The sequence below is a fragment of the Panicum virgatum genome, chromosome 1K (assembly GCF_016808335.1).
Source record: "Panicum virgatum strain AP13 chromosome 1K, P.virgatum_v5, whole genome shotgun sequence".
In the NCBI taxonomy this organism is placed as follows: Eukaryota; Viridiplantae; Streptophyta; class Magnoliopsida; order Poales; family Poaceae; genus Panicum; species Panicum virgatum.
This window is the reverse complement of record NC_053136.1, coordinates 16,872,165-16,894,079: the sequence shown is the minus strand read 5'-3', so window position 1 is coordinate 16,894,079 and position 21,915 is coordinate 16,872,165. Positions and strand designations below refer to the sequence as shown.

The 21,915-nt window shown below is 42.4% G+C and overlaps 4 protein-coding genes across 4 annotated transcripts; 3 read left to right on the top strand and 1 right to left on the bottom strand.

The window, feature by feature from the left end:
* Nucleotides 1-904: 904 nt before the first annotated feature.
* On the bottom strand, nt 905-4,516 carry LOC120697663. The gene is made up of 8 exons (XM_039980957.1): nt 4,374-4,516; nt 3,569-3,699; nt 2,814-2,886; nt 2,609-2,691; nt 2,199-2,237; nt 1,596-1,666; nt 1,393-1,507; nt 905-1,315 (listed from the first exon to the last, which is right to left on the bottom strand). Exons 1-8 carry the CDS (start codon nt 4,426-4,428, stop codon nt 1,247-1,249), a joined length of 636 nt encoding a protein of 211 aa, XP_039836891.1. The 5' UTR covers nt 4,429-4,516; the 3' UTR covers nt 905-1,246.
* A 1,160-nt stretch (nt 4,517-5,676) lies between these two features.
* LOC120697654 (protein tesmin/TSO1-like CXC 5) lies at nt 5,677-12,226 on the top strand. The gene is made up of 8 exons (XM_039980945.1): nt 5,677-6,269; nt 7,012-7,089; nt 7,605-7,782; nt 8,980-9,336; nt 9,602-9,702; nt 10,183-10,277; nt 10,950-11,330; nt 11,843-12,226. The coding sequence occupies exons 1-8, from the start codon at nt 6,103-6,105 to the stop codon at nt 12,010-12,012; spliced, it is 1,527 nt and encodes a 508-aa protein (XP_039836879.1). The 5' UTR covers nt 5,677-6,102; the 3' UTR covers nt 12,013-12,226.
* Nucleotides 12,227-12,944: 718 nt separating this feature from the next.
* Nucleotides 12,945-16,058, top strand: LOC120697646 (receptor-like protein EIX2). Its single transcript, XM_039980934.1, has one exon. It carries the CDS (start codon nt 13,004-13,006, stop codon nt 15,833-15,835), a length of 2,832 nt encoding a protein of 943 aa, XP_039836868.1. The 5' UTR covers nt 12,945-13,003; the 3' UTR covers nt 15,836-16,058.
* Nucleotides 16,059-17,799: 1,741 nt separating this feature from the next.
* LOC120653382 lies at nt 17,800-21,607 on the top strand. Its single transcript, XM_039931142.1, has 5 exons — nt 17,800-19,489; nt 19,604-19,701; nt 20,192-20,389; nt 20,768-20,786; nt 21,330-21,607. Exons 1-5 carry the CDS (start codon nt 17,800-17,802, stop codon nt 21,605-21,607), a joined length of 2,283 nt encoding a protein of 760 aa, XP_039787076.1.
* Nucleotides 21,608-21,915: the final 308 nt, after the last annotated feature.

Here is a 21,915-nt window from a genome sequence, read left to right as displayed (position 1 = left end):
TACCCAATCTCCTGTGCCCTTTGGATGTTGATTCAGTGGCCCGGATTGAAGTTTGCATGATTTGCACGAAGAAGTTGGTTTGCATCTGATATATTCTTTAAATTTATGGGGCGCTTACCTCTTTTTTCTCCTCTACCTCCACCTCTTCTTGCTCCTTTTTCTTCTTCCTTTTCCTCTATATTGTTCTCATCTACTTCCTTTACTTGCGATGGAGATTTTGGGCGGTAGAGGGCACCCCTAAGGGGTCATTCGACATGATTTATACCAAAATGGCTTACCGGTGAAGCCAAAGCTGGTGAAGCTAAAAAAATAATTTTGTCTGGCTTCTAGATCAATTTAGCATATGCTTATAAAACGGCTTTACTACAACATCTCAATTTGTTCATCAGAAGCTAAGTGATACACCCAAAATATTCAGGTGATTTATTTTGTTTGTACTCCCTCCTTTTTTGGTTGTATTAGGTTTGTTCTAAATCAAATTTGGCTATTTTTGACCAAATCTGTAAAAAAAATATAGCAATAACTGCATTATAAAACATATGTACAACATATATTTCATGGTGGATTCAATGAAACAAATTCGGTATTGTAAATATTATTTTTTTGTATAAATTTAATTAAAGATAATTTGACTTATGACAAACCTAATAGGATATGTAAATGAAAATAGAGGGATTACGTTACACTACAAAAGTATTGAAACTGCTTTTTTTTTTGAGACTGCGTTTGAAACTGCTTCTATTTAGCCTACAAACTCTACACGAGAGCCCATTTCGCGTTGCAGCCAAATCTGGGCTATCACACTTCGCCCATTCAGGCCCATGATCCCGCGCTCTTTGCTTCCCCAGTTCCCGCCTGCTTTGGTTCTTCAGGATATCCGACATCTGACAGCACACATCTTGCATATTCTTGAAAAAAAAATTCATTCATCAGCTTCAAATATATATCTACAGGAGATGCCTTGTTGATAGCATCTAAATATACATCCAATTAAATACCAATGTATTGCCTCAGATGGGTCGTTGATGTTGCATTACATCAGTTTCTAATATATCTACAGAAGAAGCAAATACTAGCTTCATCCATTCATTTTATCTTGAAGGTGATGCATAGAGCTATAGGAGGAACACACGTCAGGACTCAGGTAGGTTGAAAAAGACATGGAGCCTTTGCCTCGTGCTGGAGCGTCAACTGATGCCACAGAACGCCATGGAACTCAGCTCATCATCTTGAGGGCAGATCAGCACTACTTAGGGCCGCTCATCTTTGAGGGCCCAGCGCGCTCCACCATGACATTATAGAGTTGTTGGCCATTCTGCTCATTACATTGGGTTGGATACCGTGATATCGGGAAACATTTTTTTTTGACTTGAGGGCTAAATTAGTACTTACAAATATGACCGGGAAGAAGTGGATCTGTCCCTCAGGTTTTGTTTGGGTCTCTTTGAAGTAAACCAAGATAGGAAATTGTGGCCACCATAGCTCCCAATTTACGAACGTTGAGTACCTATGCATGAACTGAATTGTTAGATTGTGAACCTCTTATCATGACCAAAGAAATTGACTGGGCATTCTAGCACAAAGGATTAGCGTACTTCCAACGGTTCTTGCCACCAACAAAAACATTTTCACCTGATTCCTGCAGTTGGTCCCCAACTTTCACCTCCTATATAACACAAGCTTATGAATAAATGTTATAAAAACTAAAAAGTAGGTATGTTGTAACGCCTTAGTCCAAAATATGGCTAAGTCCTACTCTCACGTTGAGTAAAACATGCACTCGCACCAACACCTCACACTTGGGCCACTAGTGGGCTCAAATTCATCCTTGTTGGGCCGGGATGTCACATATGTTCATCATTTCAGGTGCAAAGATTGAGTTTTTAAATAATAAAATCCTCATCATCTGCTTTTTAAAAGAAAAGGCAGAAGCCACGCCACGCTGCATCACCCTGTGGTGCTGGGATCGAGAAGCCAGAAGCCCCTTAACACAACAGAAGGGTTAGCGCTAGGGCGCAAGGAAGAACCACATGGTTACACAACCAGGTTCATCCCCCACCCCCCCACAAAAAAAAAACCTTCTGTGCATGTACTCACATCATGCAATCCAGCAAACAGTTCTAGAAGACATTTTCATGATTTGACTGGCATACTATCAAATATTTATTTTACTCCCAAGAAAAGTACAGGGTACGAACCAGGGCTTCGTTATCAAAGACGAACCTCACTCTTGTTGTCTGCAGAGAAAGAACAGAACTGAGGATATATCAAACTCCTTATTTTTATATTTAATAGTGAGATACACAGGTTCCTAAAAAAATGATACAATCAAGAGTGCTGAGTTGAACTGTTATGTCGCTGATAGCAGGAATGAGGAAAACACATGGATGTCTGCGCAAATAATACATAATATAGAATTATAGTAGAGAAATTGGTTTGACTAAATTGTTGTAATATATGCCCTCGAAAAAAACATAAATATTTATACACTACATGAGTTAACTTGCACATGCTCTTATAAACAATATAATTCTCTGATATTATGTGATCAGAATGAACTCAAATAGATGGTTTGAACTCCAAAGCAGCCTGGTAAGGGTATGCTGACCTGGAACAAAAGAAGAAGCCCCAGCAGTCCTACAGGTGCAGCAGCCAAAAGATTGTCTGCATATGCAAAAGCACCAGCAATCCCTGCATTTGGACAATAGCTGGTGTTAAATCACTTAATAACCATGCTAAACACTTGCCATCTTCTTCTGTTGCTGTATAAGTACATATCAAGAGATATTCTACTTACTAACTTCAGAGCTCACCAAGTATAGCAATTGGTAACCTATAGTCGGGGTCAGGGACAACCGTTTCTCTAGTCCTTGATTTTCTTCCAATCTAGGAAGAAGGAAACAATATGTTAGGGGGTCAAACAAGCTGCAAGCAAAATTCACTTGTAACGAATGAGCTCTCACAACACAACCTATGTAGCAAACTTGCAAAGAAGTCATAGTGAAATTTAGTTTTTCAGAACCCATTACCAGAACACGTGTATTATGTTTCTCAAATGTGCAGGAGCTGCATGTCAGAACTCAGAACAGTCATGTATTATCACTGTGTGAAATTAATTTGGTGTGGCATGGAGTTATATCCACAGATTGACTTGGTGCAATTCAACATTCATTACTCATTTCTTTTTTCTTTTATGATTATGAATTATGATATACTGCTAAAAAACAAGAATTAATGATCATGTGAACATACCTAGCACTTTTGAGAAGGACTGTAATATGCATGTCATGAAAAGCATATTAGAGTGTCAATAGGTGTCCAGTGAGAGAGACAACAGTATGCAAAGTGAAGATTTATAGGCTTAAAATTTCTACTTGCTCTGAGTTTTCGCAACGCACAGATTGACTTGGCACACTCTCCACAATTCAACATTCATCGCCCATTTCTTTCATGATATATTGCTAATAAACCAGAAATAACAATGCAGACGACAATTTATTGATTCAAAGAAAATCGCACTAGGAGGTATTGAGAAAGGTAGGCTACACTAAGAAGTTTGCTGACAAACCACGGATACTATTGCCATGTGTCTCTTTTGCCCATGGTCATGTACCCTAGTCAAGTAGCCCATGCCTAGAGCATTTGCAGTGCTCCATGATGAACTAGCTGAAGCCACTCCATACGGGATCACATCTCTAGCTGCAGAATTCAAACAAAACCAAATCATACATTGCAAATGTGTCCCAATTTAATTCTTCTGGCAAAGTGGCAAGTAATTGCAATTTCTCTCAGAAGTCTGAAGCCAGCAGCACTAATCCTCAAGATACTATGAACACAACGGATGCACAAGAGATGCAGTATTTTGAGCAAAAAAGCAGCCACTTTCTATTATTCCCTCTGATTCCAAATATAGATCCAATGTGACACTTGAAGTTTTAGTAAAAGAATACCATTTTAAATAGTGAATTATATGTTATGAAAGTATTCCATGATGAATATAGTAGCATAGCATAGCATCAACCATATGTTGTGGACCTAAGTAACTTTCCATCTATTAATGGGCCAAATTTAAAAAGTTTGCCAGGACAGAATCGTAAAACGACCTTACGTTTGGAATCAAAGGGAGTAAGTACTACAGTACTAGTTTCCGATTTATGCAACTAGCAGGTAATAAGATAGCCATGCTGAACCTAACCAATCGTACGGTTTTAGCACAGATTCAATATCAAGAAGGGGCATCGCGTTTGCTCCGTTTGCACAATCAGCCGGGGACTCCGAAGCTGAATGCTGAAAATCCGTCTACGCTCGAAACAGCATCAGCAAGGTGAGGAGAGGGGCGGCGAGGGGATCATGGAGGGACGGGGGCAGGTTACCTCTGGCTGGAGCTGCGAGGAAGAGGGGTGAAGATAATGAGAGAGTGGTCGCCATGGCTCCGCCGTCTTCCGTTCTCCGTCCCCCCCAGCTCCCCTGTGGTGTGATTGTGTCCAGACATTACTCCCGGGCTCCCGGCACGGCGGCAGAGGCACCCGCGCCAGCCTTTGTTCATGGGCCGGATCACACCTTCCTTTGGATTTTGGTGGGCTTTGTTGCCAAGAGAGGCCCATGGGTCTTTTTTTCTTTTTGAGTTTAAACTTTTTATGTGGTTAAACATAAAAGTGAACATATCAGATGCAAACCAATTTTTATGTGCAAACCATTCAAACTTCATTATTTTTATTGAATATCTACTTTTTTTCTTGTATCTAAAATAGGTTTTATTTATATATCTTGTCAAACATCTCAAAATTTGACTACCATATATAAAAAATCATATAGATTGGAAACATATGACTGTTATTGTTTTTACATTGATTTTCATATCATTTTGTGGCTATGCTCTTCGCTCGACCTTCATTTCTCGCTCCCTCTTGCACTGAGCCTAGTTGTCTAATACTCATATTATCTACGAACATCATATAAATTAATCTTCATGTATTTATACAAAGTAATAAAGTAATCCTCATTTTGAGATCTTATAGTTTTCTTTCTTTGTTTTGGAGTTTTATTTGAGATCCTCATTTGAGATTTTAAGTCCGAAACTCTTGTAACTCTTGGCTCTATATATGCATGAGATGGATATAAGATGTGTGTATAGAGACCAGTTAATCCTTTATCTAAAAAAATTCATCTTTCATTAGTTGCCACAACAATCTCCAACCGTCAACCAGTAACCGTCCTAACAATTTGACATATGAAAGGCTATGAGCCTAATAAAATGTCAGACGTAGTAAACAATGGTAGTGCTAGAGTAGAAGAATATCTATATTTAGTTAGACGGACCAAATTAAGTACACTAACGAGAAGAATGTGCAAGGAACCCATTCTTCAACATACATCTATTTTCACTACTGCCGGTGCCGGTAGTACCCGCTGAGCACCATTATTACAATAGAAAAGCCAGCTATTCACAATTTCAAATTTCTATCCCCTTGCTAGCGCTTTCAAGAAACTTGAAAATTTAGTGGGACCACAGTCCAGGAGCACACTGTACTCAAATCCACAGCCGTCCAACCCTTCAAATCAATTCAAATCCAGCCGTCCAATTCAAAACATCCCCATCCTCTGTACAAAGTTTAGAGAGAGAGAGAGAGCAGCAAGAATAATAAACCGATAAATGCTTAAAATATTTCAGATTCAAAAAAAAACTGCGAAGAGACCAAACCTCCATTGCCCATTAGCTTCTTCTCCCCCCACCCCACCGTCTCCTCCTCGATCCCAAACTCTAACAAGATTTCGCCTTTCCTCCTCTCATCTTCTCCCCAAATCCAATTCCTCTCTATCGCCGTGCCCCCCGTCGCAAATTTGGCTTCTTGGGTTTGATTCCTTCGACCTGCTGCGTTCTTTCCCCCTCCTATTTCCCGCTGCTTCTGAGTTCTAGACTCTGGAAGAGTTGAGGAACTCGCTCCTGTTCAACGCCTGTCGACCAATTCCGATAGCTCGCGCTGCAAGATTCGGTTTTTGAGCCGGTGCGCGGAGGTCCGGGTCTGGATTGCGTAGCCCGCCGGGAGGTTCTGCCGTTCTGGCATCGGTGACCTAAGTATTGGTGGGCATTCTGGTGGAGCGATGGAGCAGGGGAAGAATCAGCAGCACCCGCAGCAGCAGCAGCAGCCGAAGCCTGTTGTTTTAGTCGCCGCGGGCGAGATGAAGGCACCCGCGGTGGCTCCGCAGCAGCCCAAGCTGGCGGTCCCCGTGGTGCCGGTGTCTAGGCAGTGGCCGATGGCCTTCAACCCGTAAGGAAGCTCCTTGGCTTGGGATTTCCCCTCCTTTTTAGTGTGTTTGCATATGGTTTCGTTTTCGCTTTGTGGGACCTGTTGGGTTTAGCTCAATTGTTTCATTTTAAATCTTGTTGCATGTGCTGCCAATCTGTTTAAATGAGTTGGCGTTTTTTTTGAATATGTCTAAATATTATGAAGAGCTTGAGTAAAAATACATTCGTTTCCTTGTCTCTCCTGTAGTAGTAATTCGTGCCTATGACTTCTGTAAAAATGTTTGAGGTGTATTGGAGCTTAGAGTAAATTTTAGGAATTGGGGTTCTGGCTGACCATGTTGTGCTAATCAAAACAAGTACACATGCACAGCACTGTGGAAGGTAAATGTGACTGATTTCGTTATTGATATCATGGTTTGCAATTAGTTAGCATTGATATCTGAATTCGCTATTGGCTATGATGGTTTTCAATTGATTAGTATTGTTGCTTACACATTTATTAAGTGAGGCTTTGGTCAGATGGTTGAAAATGTTGATTTCTTTGAGTTCAAACTATAGTGCATACCTTTTAAGGCCAAGTGTTGTTTTTTTTTGTGTGCAGACAAGTTTTATATTCTTCAAATTTGTCAGTCAACATACATGATTGGGATCTTGCCTTTCATGTCTTCAGTTTCTTGCGGTTTGATTATTTTGCATTCACAAAAAGAGTGGTGCTTGGAACATATTCCTTTTATTGACATGGTGTTGCATTCTATTTTTTGTAGGCCTTCCACTGAAGCGAAAAGTGTCACTCCAAAGAAAAAGAAGCATTGTAATTGTAGAAACTCAAAATGTTTAAAGATGTGAGTGTTGATTTTCATTGCACATACAATTTCAAGTTAGCTGCAAGGCAAATATAAGTACAAAACAATAGGCTCTCCATCAATGATTAACAAGATTCATTCTCAAAAAATAATAGTTTGTTATCATCTTAAGGGCATTGAAAGGAACTCACTAAGCATGGTCTAACTGGAAAGGAACTCACCATTTAGAGTGCTCCATGGTTTTGTATCTAATGAAACATAAATAAATAAGTTATGGATACCAAATTGGATAATATAGGTTTATGGGAGCTAACTTTTACATTTGTATTATTTTACTTCAATTTCCTTTGCAACTTTCGTTCTCATGCACTTATCTGTTACTCTTACTATTCCTTCTTTAATACTTTGGTAATTTGAGTAATTTCAAGTAATCTTTTCAAGTGCTGTAACATTAGATTGCACTTTTTCTGTGATTATTTGATTATTTTCCTTATATAGCGTGTTATGCTATGTTACAAGAAGGTAAGCTTGCTGACTTGGTGTTTATTTGTTAGGTACTGTGAATGCTTCCAAGAACAACAGTTCTGTGATGGCTGCAACTGTTCAAATTGTGGAAACATTGTTGGGAACGAGAAAGCCAGACAGGAAGCTATTAACGCAATTGTTCAACGTAACCCACTTGCTTTTCAGCCTAAAATTGAAAATGGCCCAAGTACACACAATGTTCGAAAGGTACCTTCCTCCACTAGGATTCTTAATAACATAACATGTTGGTTTAGTCATACTACACTATCTAAACCTAGCGACAGTAGTTCATATGTCTCTTATCCTTGGGAAATTTATTCCAGTTAGGAGACAGATTATTTTTCTTCCAATTATCAGTGAAACAGAGAACACTAAGGAATGCAGATGTATAGATGACACATTCATCAATAACTCTGTTTCTTAGCATGTTGTGATTACATGCTACTGTCATAACTGGATCTAAGAAATGGGCATGACAGCATCAGCTGTTCTTTCTTGGGTTCTGGCTTAGCCAGAAATTGAATGATCAACAAGCGGTGATTGACGTCCGAGTTAATTTTATTTCCTTTCTCCTCATTTTTTTGAATTATCAAGAATTTCCATCTTTAAAGAGCATCAAATAGCGAGTACAGGAGTGAAAAGAGCTCAAAACAATATGTTCTAGTAGCCAAACTGTTCTTGTTTTTAACCCTGATGCAATCCCTAAGTTTTATTTTCATCAATATATCTCTTCTGTACGTTTGCTATGATGAATTTATTATAACTAGTGCTCAGATCTCTATCTCGTCTCATTGGGCACCTATGTATCGCTGATATACAGCTGTGCCTGTATACATCAATCTTCCTCTCTATATTACCAAATTCCTATCTTTGAAAAAGTGCACATTGCTGTATCTGTGACACACGACACCAGTTCGACACAATCAGCATGTAGGTTTCATGTTATATTTACTTTCGTCCTCATTGTCAAATTTTTTACAATTATTCTTAATTGAGGCATTTATGTTGTACCCCACAAATTGACATAATTCATTTATCTGATCTATTGCCTCTTATATTAGTCTATTTATTGATTTTTTGGTTCCAATGGCTTTAATTAACATGAAAACTGCCAAGTGATCTTTGATTTCTTTGTTATGTTACATTTTATACTTCAAGATTTTGTTTTGACCAATTAAATTTCCATTTTATTCCTTATTAGCAGGATATTTTTCCCTGTTTTTCCTAGTGCTGTTTTTTCCCTGTTTGTTAGAAGGATATTTTTCTGTTTTTTTTTTGGAAATTTAATTCTGAAAGTGTGTCTAATCCGTATGTTCTAGGTTGTTTGTGTTTTTTCCCAATGAATACACTCTTGTTTCTTTTGCTTGAGCTGCATGTGACCATACTGTCGTTTTTTACTGTTAGGATAATTCTGGAGCAGTGCCTCTTGTACCAAAGCACAATAAAGGTTGCCACTGCAAGAAGTCAGGGTGCCTAAAGAAGTACTGTGAATGCTACCAAGCAAATGTTCTTTGCTCCAAGAATTGTAGGTGCATGGACTGTAAGAACTTTGAAGGAAGTGAAGAACGAAAAGCTTTAATTCAAGGGGACTATGCATCTGATGGAAATCATATTCAACAAGCAGCTAGTGTAGCACTTAATGGTACCATTGGATCATCAGGATACAATTGTTCTCCGGTGCGTAGAAAAAGATCTCATGAAGATGCCCTAGGTCCTAGGATAAACAGTGAAGGAAGTATGCCAGAGACACAATTTCTGCAGGTATGTTCCAACTTCCAAACGACTTAATCAGCACCAAACAACTGCGCGAATGAATCCTGAGCTGCATAAGGAATTTAGTTGAATACTGAGTTTAAACAGATATTTTCTTCTCTTGACATCACTATTCCTTGGATGCCTGTGCTGAAACAGATCAACAGTTGCATGTTTTGATCATCTTTGTTCCTATAATACTTCTTTTTGGGATAATGCTTATTTATTCGTCTAACATTTTTTTTCCTTTCTTTGCGATTTTCTTGTGTGCTAGGATAACCATGCAGATGTTTCATTGCTTGCACCCTCTTCCACAGGATTTGATGGGCATAACGCTGCCAATTCCCAATCTAAATCATATAACCCAATCTACAGGTAGGTTGAATTGAACGATATTTAGCTTTTTATTAAATAGCACAATAGTTGACCACAATGAGCTGATTACCTGTTAACAACCTAGAATTGCTTGATTGCCCAGCCAACTAATGCTACAGAAAGATTCTCTGCTTGTTTGCACTACCTCTCAAAAGGGGAAAGGGACTTTTGGACTAGGGCCATTTCATAGGGCAGCACTCCTTATATAGCTTCAGTTGGGAGTGTAAACCCTTCTGGCCTTGCAAACATTTAAGTGCCTTATTATTTAGAAAAAAACATTTGATTGTGATGTTACTGCAACACTCTTGTGACCAGCTCCTTACAGGTGGTTCATTTCTCAGAAGTTATTTGTGGCTTCATTGTTTATGCTAATTTGCAGTTTTATAGAATTGTTTTAAACCCAAATATATTAACATACAATTTTCTCCTCCCTGTTTACTTATGTCTACCTGCTTCTGAAGAGATATAATGTTCTATCAGGTCTCCACTTGCAAACACCATCCACCTTAGTGAGGTCAATGACCTAGTCACACAATTGGTGACTGTGTGCAGAATGGCTGCAGCGACAACAGCTGGTACAGAGTCTTTGTCCTTCGTTCCTATTTTTATCTAAATATTTATAAAACCCAAAATTTGCATAAACATTAGCGCTAGTTTAAGTATTAGATATCATGAAGAGAATTGTATGCACTGGAAATAAGGAATGGCATGGTACTTAGAAGGCACTAACCTTGATATATGATTCCTTTCCAGCTGTTCAAATTTGTTAACCAGCATTTTCAGATCATGTGCTAATGTCCTTGGCCGTCCAACCACATTTACTTCCACATAATAACTTAATAAGTCAATTAGAAGTCTAGGATCAACATGGACCAAATCTTTGAGCATTATATGCTCCATGAAAATAATATAATGTTATTTGCAGAGTGAAGCAAAAAAAAAAAAAACCTTAATATCTATACCTCTGTGGAAACAGTAACTGATCTTTCTATTAAAATATCAGTGTAATCATTTGAGATCAACATGAGAATGTATAACACATCATTGCATTCATTGATGTCAACATGGGAATGCATGTAAGTGGGGTTATGGGTACAACATGTGTGTGTGAACATTTGAATGAAAATTGATTATGTTGTATAAGTGACAAGCCTCAAGCTAGAATTTTGCACCTCTGTTTTGTGAAGGAGTGATTGTCATGACCCTATATACGTTTTTTACTCTCTTTTTTTCTTTTTCTTGTACAGATAATAAAGTGAATGGGACTACAGCGGAGAATCAATTCCATGTGAATGGTGGTTTATGCAATGGTAACTGCAAACAGCAGGAACTGAAAGAAGCCTCCCAGATGGACATCCTCAGAAGAGGATGTAGTGATCAACCAAACATTAATGAAATTGACTCCCATTGGTCTGACACTACTAAAGATTCTAGGCCGGCATCTCCAACAACACAAGCACTAATGTGTGATGAGCAGGAGACCACATTTGGAAATGGTTATAGATGTTCATTTCCCTCGGTTTCCTGTGATCAAGATATTTCCGAGATAAATGCCGCACAAGAAAACCTAGTATTAACTGGGTTGCGAGAGTACCTTCGTGTGATTATCACACGCGGAAAAATAAATGGTGAGACGGTCTTGCTCTTGTTGGTGTGGCCTTCAGTAAATGTGTCATTCAGTTTCTTACGTACAGATAAAATGGAAGTAGTTTTCCATGGGGGATTTAATCTGGTAATTATTTGACCATTTAAGAGGTAATCAATCTGAATGAGTTTCAAATCTGGAAACCGTGGGAGCTATGCTTCCCTGAAAAGCCACTATGTATGAAAAATTTGACTCTGAAGTTCCATCATCACTAGCAATGTCTATTTATGAAATTTGGAGGTATATGCTAAAGCTTGTTATTTTACTCTGTAAGATCAACCAAGGCTATGAGGTCCATGCTTTTCCATGTTTGCATATGTTCTTTTTTAATTACTAGATCCTAGAAACCGGCACTTCTTATACCCATGCAACTATTGTCTGCTTGTAGATATTGTTGGAAGTTGTAGTGTACACACTATAAATGCAATCTTTCTTGTTATTATTACACTATTTTCAGATGAGCTTGTCATTGTAACATTGTTGCTCATGTCACAGAACACAAATCCTCATCAGAGGCAGCGATGGAATCGGATGGCCGGCAACATCACGGAGCAACACCATCTATTGCGCCGAGTGAAGTTGGTGAAAATGCTTCTTCGAATTGCACTGAAACCCCTAGCACTAATCAACAATCGACCCAGAATGATGGACCGGAAAGGCAATAGTGGAAGCTAAGTAGGATTAGGTACAGGATCGAAACTTGCGCATTTGAAGATCCCTGCGCTATAAATTGTTTCTGTACATAGATGGGCAACATAGATCGTATAGTCCCTGTTGCCGTTTCTGGCAAATGGCAACAGTCATTCATGAGGTGTAGCAAGCAAAAAAAAAATGTTTCTGATGTAATAATAATTTAATAAATTCTGATCCATTGTTTGATGTGTCTGGGATTTTGTATGAAGCTGTTCCTTCTGATCTGTTCTGTTGGCTTTGGCTAGTGGCTGGTGCCGGTTTATTGTAAGAGAAAATTACTGGTGGCTAGTGGCTGTGCTTGTTTGATGTGAGAGAAAAATACTGTTGGTTGGCTGGAAAAGCAACTAGCAGAAGAGAGTCAGGCCGTGTTTAAGTCCCCTTAAAATTTCAAAAAATTTCCAATGCTACAGTAATTTCGAACGTTTGACCACTAATTAGAAGTTTTAAGTGTGGATAACTGACAAAACTCATTCCATAACCCCTTGATGTAATTTCGAGACGAATCTTTTAAGCCTAATTAGGCCATGATTGGACAACATTGTGGTACAATAAATAATCTCTAATGATGGATTAATTAGGCTCGTTAGATTCATCTCGTGATTTAAAATCCATCCGTGTAAAAAATTTATAAATAAATTTCATTTAGTACTTCTAAATGCCAAGATTCCGTTTCCAAAATTTTTGGAAAACCGAACTAAACACAGCGTCAGCGAAAGCAAATTAAATGTTGGTTGCGGTCATATTTTATTGAAAATTGGTGAACGTGACATGAGTAGTACATCCCTGTGTACGGACAGTCAGCTAGGCGATAGCAACAGACCATAAATTCGAGCGACCATTTCAACACTGAATCGGTCTTCCCCGCTGCTACAAATGCATCACAGCAACAGCTACTGGCAACACTGAATCTGTTCATAGTTCAGACAGATCGGGAGCTGAACACCTTGCAGTAGTGCGCTCGCCATGGCCATGAACGCGGCGATCCTCTTCTTGGCGCTGGCGGCGCTCGGCGGCGGCGCCGGCGGCTGCGTCCCGGGCGAGCGCGCCGCGCTCCTCGACGTGAAGCGCGGCTTCACCAGCGACCCGGACGGTGCGCTCTCCTCGTGGACGGGCCTGCGCCCGGACTGCTGCCGGTGGGGCGGCGTCGTCTGCGACAACGCCACGGGCCGCGTCGCGGAGCTCCGGCTCCGCAACGCGCTCGCCGGCGGCGGGAGCACCGGGCTCAGCGGCGAGATCAGCCCCGCGCTGCTCCGCCTCCCGCGGCTCGCGCACCTGGACCTCAGCCACAACAGCCTCAGCGGCGGCGGCGCGGCGCCGCCGCCGCCGCTCCCGCGGTTCCTCGGCTCGCTCTGGGCCCTCCGGTCCCTCAACCTCTCCTCCACGGACATCGCCGGCGAGGTCCCGCCGCAGCTCGGCAACCTGACCCGGCTGGTCACCCTCGACCTCAGCTCCCTCTCCGGCCTCTACTCCGGCGACCTCTCCTGGCTCGCCGGCCTGACCTCGCTGGAGCACCTCGACATGGGGTCGGTGAACCTCACCGCGTCCGTCGGCTGGGTGCGCGCCGTCAACATGCTCCCGTCTCTGCGCGTCCTCTCCTTGCCTCTGTGCGGACTCACGACGTCGCCGTCGTCATCGCCGTCGTCGGCGAACCTGACGCGGCTCCGGAGGCTCGACCTCTCCTCCAACGCAATCAACACCTCGACCGTGGACGCCTGGTTCTGGAACGTGCCGACCCTCGCGTACCTCGACCTCTCCGGCAACTCGCTGTCCAGCCCGTTCCCCGACGCCATCGGCAACATGACCGGCCTCCAGGTGCTCGACCTCGACGGCAATGGCATGGTCGGCATGATCCCCGCGACGCTGCAGCGCCTCTGCAGCCTGCAGGTGCTGGACGTTACGGTGAACCAGATCGGCGGCGACATGTCGGAGTTCATGGAGAGGCTCCCCCGCTGCGCGCTGGGAAACGTCCGGGCGCTGCAGCTGTCGGCAGCCAACATATCCGGGCGCCTGCCGGAGTGGATCGGCGACATGGCTCAGCTGACAGACCTTGACCTGTCCTTCAACAATCTTGCAGGAGAGATACCCCAAGGAATTGGCAAGCTCTCAAAGCTCACCAGGCTCTTCCTGAACAAGAACAGCCTGAATGGCAGCTTGTCGGAAGCCCACTTTGTGAACCTGGTGAGCCTGGAGTGGATCGACTTGTCACAAAACTCGATGTCGATGGAGATCAGGCCCAGCTGGAGGCCTCCATGCAAATTGGTCTATGCTTACTTCCCTGATGTCAGGATGGGGCCTCGGTTCCCAGCATGGATCAAGCACCAGCCAGACATCAAGTACCTGGACATCTCCCATTCAGGTATAGTGGACACACTGCCACAGTGGTTCTGGAAGTCTTTTTCAGATGCAGTTTACCTGAACATCTCGGTGAACCAGATCAGTGGAAGGTTGCCATCCTCTCTGAGGTTTATGAACTCTTCACTTGCAATATATCTCGGAGCGAATAACCTCACTGGCTCTGTGCCACTGTTACCGGAGAAGCTGCTTGTATTGGATCTCTCAAGAAACTCTCTATCTGGCCCAATTCCATCAGAGTTTGGAGCTCCTGAATTAGTGGAGCTGGATGTCTCCTCCAATAGGATCAATGGAACAGTGCCAGCATCTCTGTGTCAGTTTCCAAACTTGTTGCACCTGGATGTATCGAACAACGATCTGACCGGCCACCTCCCTCGGTGCCGAATTGTGTCGTCAGATGGCCTTGGTCTTACTACTCTCATCTTGTACAATAACAATCTTTCAGGGGAGTTCCCAGTGTTCCTGAAGCACTGCAAGGCTATGACATTCCTTGACCTAGCTCAGAACATGTTTTCTGGGATCATACCGGAGTGGATCGGCAGGAAATTGCCATCCCTGACGCATCTTCGGTTGAGATCAAACATGTTCACTGGCAACATCCCTACTCAGCTTGGAGAGCTTGGTGATCTGCAGCTGTTGGACCTAGCTGACAACAGGATATCTGGTTCCATACCTCGTTCTCTTGGGAACATGACCGGCATGACCCAAGAACACCCCCCACTTGCTCTGAACCCACTGACAGGCTACGGCGCATCAGGCAACGATCGGATTGTGGACAGTCTTCCAATCGTGACAAAGGGACAAGATCGTGACTACACCAGTGGGGTTATCTACATGGTGAGCCTTGATCTTTCTGACAACGTTCTCAGTGGAGAGATCCCAGAGGAGCTCTCTGCTCTCACAGGATTGGTGAACCTGAACTTGTCCAGGAACCACTTGAATGGAACAATCCCATGGAACATTGGAGCTATAAAGAAGCTGGAGTCCCTCGACTTGTCCATGAACATGCTCTCCGGTGGTATTCCATCTAGCCTTTCAGACTTGACTTCACTGAGCCACCTGAACGTGTCCTACAACAATCTGTCGGGGACGATACCTCAAGGGAACCAGCTCCGATCACTTGCCAATCCAGCATACATCTACATAGGCAATGCTGGTCTCTGCGGTCCACCTTTGTCAAAGAATTGTTCGTCAGGCGATGATGGCAGTGTTCAGGCTCCTCTCCATGGAGATAAAAGTTTGTCCGAGAAAGTGTTCTTTTACCTCGGATTGGCTGCAGGATTTGTGGTAGGGCTTTGGTTGGTGTTCTTCTCTTTGCTGTTTGTGAAGGCGTGGAGGTCTGCGTATTTTCAGGCCATTGATATGGCGTATGATGTTGTGTATGTTTTTGTTGCCGTAAGGTTGTCGAGGCGCAGTAGCGCGAAGGAAAGCGCTACGAGCTAAGCAGATTGATCACTGCACTCATGGAATGATCATACACATTGTACATTGTAAATGCTTGTCTGAATGTAAAGTAGTTCAAGTTTGCAGCATGAGGTTTGATATAAGGATGACACTGAGTGTTGCATTGGTGTACCCTCTGAATGGCCTAGCTAGGATACGTGAGCGTTCGTGTCTGTACCGTGTTTGCCAAGAAGAAATAGTACTCCTTCCTTTCCAATGAACATTTTAACTTCAGATACCAGTTTCTTCACCAGCATTCATTTAATGATAAGATGCAGCAGTTTGTCACGTCAAACCATGCAATAAATTGCAGCAAGACAGAAGCAGAGGCACGTCGCTGCCGAGCACTCCGGTGAAGACCGGCCGTTCACACTCGTGATCCGGTCGCCGGAGTTCAATGCGAGAAGAGGACCGATGCAGGCAAAGAGGAGTCCAAGTGAGAAGTGGCTGATGATTCTGTCCCCATCGATTGATTCACCTTCCAGTGTCACCTTAGGTTGCGGAAAAACCTCCCTTACATCCATCGAGATAGTTTACCATCAATTTATAATAAATGACATGACTGTAGAACAAAATTATGACATATAAAGATTTGTTTGAACTGGAGTTGACTGACACACCTGAAAACTGGGAGGCTGCATGTTCATTCTAAAGTACGTGCTACATGCCCCTTCCGTTTCAAATTATGAGTTATTTTAGCTTTTCTAAAATATTATTTTTTATACGCTTAAATATACTCTACGTCCAAATATATAGTAAAATTAATGTACTTGATAAAGCCAAAAGGACCAATAATTTAGATAGTGAGCATACACGAAAGTGCATGTGAGATGCCCGTGGGGCTAGGATCTTGTGATGAGTGATTGAACAACACAGTGTGCGTGTGACGTTTCTCTTGGTTGGTGTCGTTGCAGGTGATAGGTGGAGACTGAACATGCGGCGACGTGTGAAGAATGAAGATCTGATGCCACGCCGATGGACTGAGAGCGGTGAAGGGTGGATCAAGACTTGCGTTCGAGGGATTTGAGATCGTACGGTGTATGTCTACTGTACCTGACGACACAGCGAGAGAACGTTGGTGGACGGTTTCTTGGTTAAGCCACAAAACCAAGATCCCGGACGTTCGTTGCGGCGGACGTGGCCGAAGACGGGGACAATTGTCGATCGCGAGAAGATTCCGGATCGTCGTGCGGCAAGATCACGGGACGCCATGGTGCTAGATGGAAGGATCGCGGACATCGAGATTGTTTGCCGTGGAGGATGATATTGCGTGATACGCGCCGATTACGTTAATTTGATTTACGTAATGGCAAATTTGTAATTTAGGTAGTGTCACCCTATGGGTTATAAATATGTGGCACCTAGGATTGAGGGGTATGCGTTTTAGGGTTTTTGGGGCGTTGCTACAGTAGCCGCCGTGAACAGTTCTGCGCTACAGTAGCCGCCTCCCTGTAGCTCTTCTTGCGTGCACTCCTCTCTCTAGTCTAGCCTAGGGTTTAATTCCTAGTGAGGGATTTTTGTTGATCTCTCTAATCAAGAGAGGGAGGACGATCGGGCGGAGGCTAGATGCAATTTTGTAAGAACAAGTACTTGGTTTAATACTTTATCATTAAGTATTGTTCTTCGTTTCATTGCATCGTGCTTATTTGTTCTTCGTTAGGTTTATGGTCGGTTTCAATCTAGGTTTTCTTGATCCGCATTTTATACTTAATTTCCTTGCATAATATTTTGAGAATAGATTTCTAGTGATCTTGTGAACCTATGTTTCGAGTTTCCTCGCTTTGGATCTAATTTGCTAAAGTTCTTGAAATTTGGGAGTTTTATCTGTTTGCTTCCGTGCGAAATTATTTTGAGTTGCTCCCATTCACCCCCCTCTGGTCGCATTTTCCGGTCCTACAATTGGTACCAGAGCCGGTTAAGGTTTTCTCATACCTAATCTGTTGTGAAATCCACTTGTGGCGATCATGACTTCGTCTTCACATCCACCTGCTTTTGATGGAACCGATTACCCGTACTGGAAGGCTCGCATGAGTGCCTTTCTCAAGGGGAAAGGGATTGCGATTTGGAATATTACAATTGATACGACTTATGTGATTCCAGCTGATCCCTCAAATGCAGCTCACGCTACAAAATATGAAAACAATAACAAAACTGTAGATTTTCTCTTTGCTGCTTTGAGCAAATCTGAATTTGATCGTGTTTCTGACAAACAAGTTGCTCATGAGATTTGGTCTACTCTACAAAATTTTCATGAGGGCACCAACGCAGTGAAGATCCGGTTATTTGAAACTTACAGGCGCGAATATGATAATTTTATGCAATCGCCTGGTGAGTCTATCGAAAATCTTTTCGCTCGATTTTTGAGTCTTGTCAACAAAATGAAAGCCAACATAACGGTTATGCCGTATGATGATCATGCAAGGGCTCTCAAATTGTTGCATGCACTCGACTTGGATGTTTGGGGCACAAAAGTGGAAGCGATTGTTGAGTCTACTAATTATGAGACTCTTACAACTGATGAGCTTTTCAGTAAGCTTAAATCCAAAGAGATCGACATCCAATTTCGAAAAAAGCTTAACAATCCCACAGCTGGTTCTTCTTCAAATATTCCAATGGCTTTGGTTTCTGGGAGTACTAACACTAATGCTAATCTTTCATCTACTCCTAGTTTTGCTTTGTCCTCCTTGTGTCATATTGCAGATGATGAGTTGGAGGTATTTGATGATGATCAGCTTGTTTTGCTCACCAACAAGTTCAAGCGGGTATATGAAAACAAGCGAAATAGAAGGCGTTCAGAAGGATGCTTCAACTGTGGTGAGCGTGGACACTTCATTGCTGATTGTAGAAGCAAGGTGAAGGCACCGGAGCATGGCAACAGCTACAGGCGCCAGGAACAATCAAGGGACAGGAAGAACAAGAGTGATAGGCGTGGGAGAAAGAAGGGACAACAGAAGTTTACTGACAAGCAAATCAAGAAGGCTGCACATGTTCTCTTTTCTTCGCTGGGTAGCTTTGATTCAGATGCCTCCTACAACTCTAGTGATTCAGAGTCCGAAGATGAGAAGCCCAAAAAGACCAATGATGGAGGACTCTGTTTTCTTGCTGACATCAAGGGAGGCATGTGCACTATGGCTTTAAATGAGGGTGATGCATATGACTGCAGCAACGACTCTTCTGATAATGAGGTACAAAATTCTGCTGAAGAAGAAATTGAAGAGTTGACTAAACTTGTTGATAAACAAAATAAAATTCTAGCAAGACTTAAGGCTGATCATGATAGAATATCTGCTGAATTAAAAACACTAAAAGATGCTACACCTGCTGCTGTAGAATGTGAGGAATGTTCTATTCATATGGTTTCTATTTCTGAATTGCAATCTAAGCATGCTGTTTTAGTTGATAAATTTGATTGTGCTAAGATTCAATTGGAAGAACTTCGCTCTCGTTCTGTTTTACTTGGTGCTTGTGCTACTTGTCCAATTTTGCAAACTGAGTTGAATGTTGCTAAATGCCATATTGTTCAGTTGGAGAAACACACTTGTCCTGTTTTACCTGAGTGTTTGACTTGTCCTACTTTTGTTGCTGAAATTTCCATCTTAAAGAAGGACAATGCTGCTTTAGAAGAAGAAAACACTCATTTGAGAACAATCCTTGGTTAGTGTTCTGTGCGTGAGCCCCAGATTGGTATGACTATTGCACAAATTAAAAGGGGTGAACATTTTGGTGTTGGTTATGATTTGAAGCGTACTTTTGGTAAAAAGAATGCAGATGGTGAGAACAATGGGCCTACTCCCAGTGAGAAGAGTCCACCGGTCTCACCTGAAGGTTTTGTGGTAGAACCTCCCAAGTCTGTTCCTAAAAAGCAGGTTTGGAGGGTTAAACCCAAACACTTTAAAAGCCTGAATAACACATGGCCACCAACTTGTGAACATTTGGATAACCTTAAGCCTGATTTTTCTGGTTCCACTTCTAAGGCTAAGGTTGTCGTTGCTCCTACTCAAAAATATTTACCATTGCGATTTTTGTGATCGTGATGGTCATTTGGCGGAGTTTTGCTTCCGTAGGAAGCGTGCTGAACGACGTGATCGGTACCCTGCACATGGTGCCTATGATCGTAGTGACTCTAGACGTGCGCCAGTTGTTCGCTTTTCTGGTTTTCGCTCACGTAATAGTGCCCCTGCGTCATATAGGAATGACATGCCACGTTTTCCCCCTCATGGGCATCGTCGTTCTTTCGAGAGATTTGATTTTGCTAATGCTTCTTTTGAGCAAATGGCCCAGCACTGGTTTTCATTGCATTATCCTAACCCCAGTGTTGAGTCATTAGCTCACTCTCGTGTTCGTTATTGATTGCAGGATGGAGGCGAGGAGAACATATGGATAATGGACTCTGGTTGTTCGCGTCACATGACCGGAGATGATAGATGGTTCTCCAGCCTCACCCCCGCGAGCGGTAAAGAATACATTACATTCGGGGACAATAGTAAAGGAAAAGTGATGGCACATGGCTGTATCAAGGTAACCAATAAATTCATGCTAAAGGACGTCGCGAAGGTACGGAACTTACATTATAACTTGCTTTCTGTCTCACAACTTCTTGATGATGGTTTTGAAGTGCGTTTTAAGAAAGGCAATTCGCGAGTTCTAGATTCTATCGGTAACCTTGTTTGTCAAATCTCCCCCTTTGGACAAATTTTCATGGTTGATTTTTCTAAATCTTTTGGACAAGCTCGTTGTTTGGTTGCTCATGGTTCTCTCCCCATTTGGAAGTGGCATCGTCGTTTGGGTCACTTGAGCTTTGATTTACTATGCCGTTTGAGTTCGATGGGTTTGATAGATGGTTTACCGAAACTCAAGTTTGAGAAAGATTTGGTTTGTGCTCCTTGCAAACATGGCAAAATGATTGCGGCTTCTCATGCACCTGTGACTCAGGTGATGACAGAACGACCGGGTGAGTTGTTACATATGGACACTGTAGGTCCAGCCCGTGTTCGTTCTGCTGGTGGGAAGTGGTATGTGCTCGTCATTGTGGATGATTTTTCTCGTTATTCATGGGTGTTCTTTTTGGAATCCAAGGATGAGGCTTTTCAATTTATTCATGATCTTGTTCTAAAGCTGAAAAATGAGTTATCCAATAATGTCGTTAGAGCAATTCGTAGTGATAATGGCACAAAATTCAAGAATGCTCGAATGAAAGCTTTTTGTTCAGAACAGGGTCTTGATCATCAGTTTTCCTCACCGTATGTCCCCCCTCAGAATGGTGTTGTTGAAATAAAAAATCGAACGCTTGTTGAGATGGCTAGGACAATGCTTGATGAACATAAAACCCCTAGACGTTTTTGGGCTGAGGCGATTAATACCGCTTGCTATGTTGCTAATCGTATTTTTCTGAGAGCTTTTCTGGGGAAAACATCTTATGAGTTGAGATATGGTCGTTGTCCAAAAGTTTCTCATTTTCACGTATTTGGTTGTAAATGCTTTATTCTGAAAAAAGGAAATTTGGACAAATTTGAATCACGTTCTTCTGATGGGTTGTTCTTGGGGTATGCTTTGCAAGGGCGAGCTTATCGGGTTCTTAATCTTGATACTAATCGCATCGAGGAGACATGTGAGGCCACCTTCGACGAGACGATGCCTTGTTTCTCTTCTGCTTTTGAGTGTGCAGGTGATGATGAGATTGGACAAAACATTTTTGAAGATGAGGTTGATGGACTTGACGATGATGATGATGCAACAGAGGATCCAGCTGTGCTCGAGGCAACTCCCATTTAGACGCCTAGCAGCACGATAGATGATGGGCCTTCAGAGCTTTTCACATCCACAGCAGATCCTGCAGCTATACCTACTGTTGATCATGAACCAGCTACAATTGAGGGGGAGGCAACTTCTGTTAGAACAGCTCCTCGACATATTCAGCGTCGCCATCCACCTCAACAAATGATAGGTAACTTGAATGAGCACACGACAAGGTATAAATCTAGAAATCAATGTGTCCTTGCGCATTCTGCATTTGTTGCCTCTTTTGAACCCCGTGATGTTGGACATGCGCTGTCTGATTCTAATTGGGTCAATGCCATGCA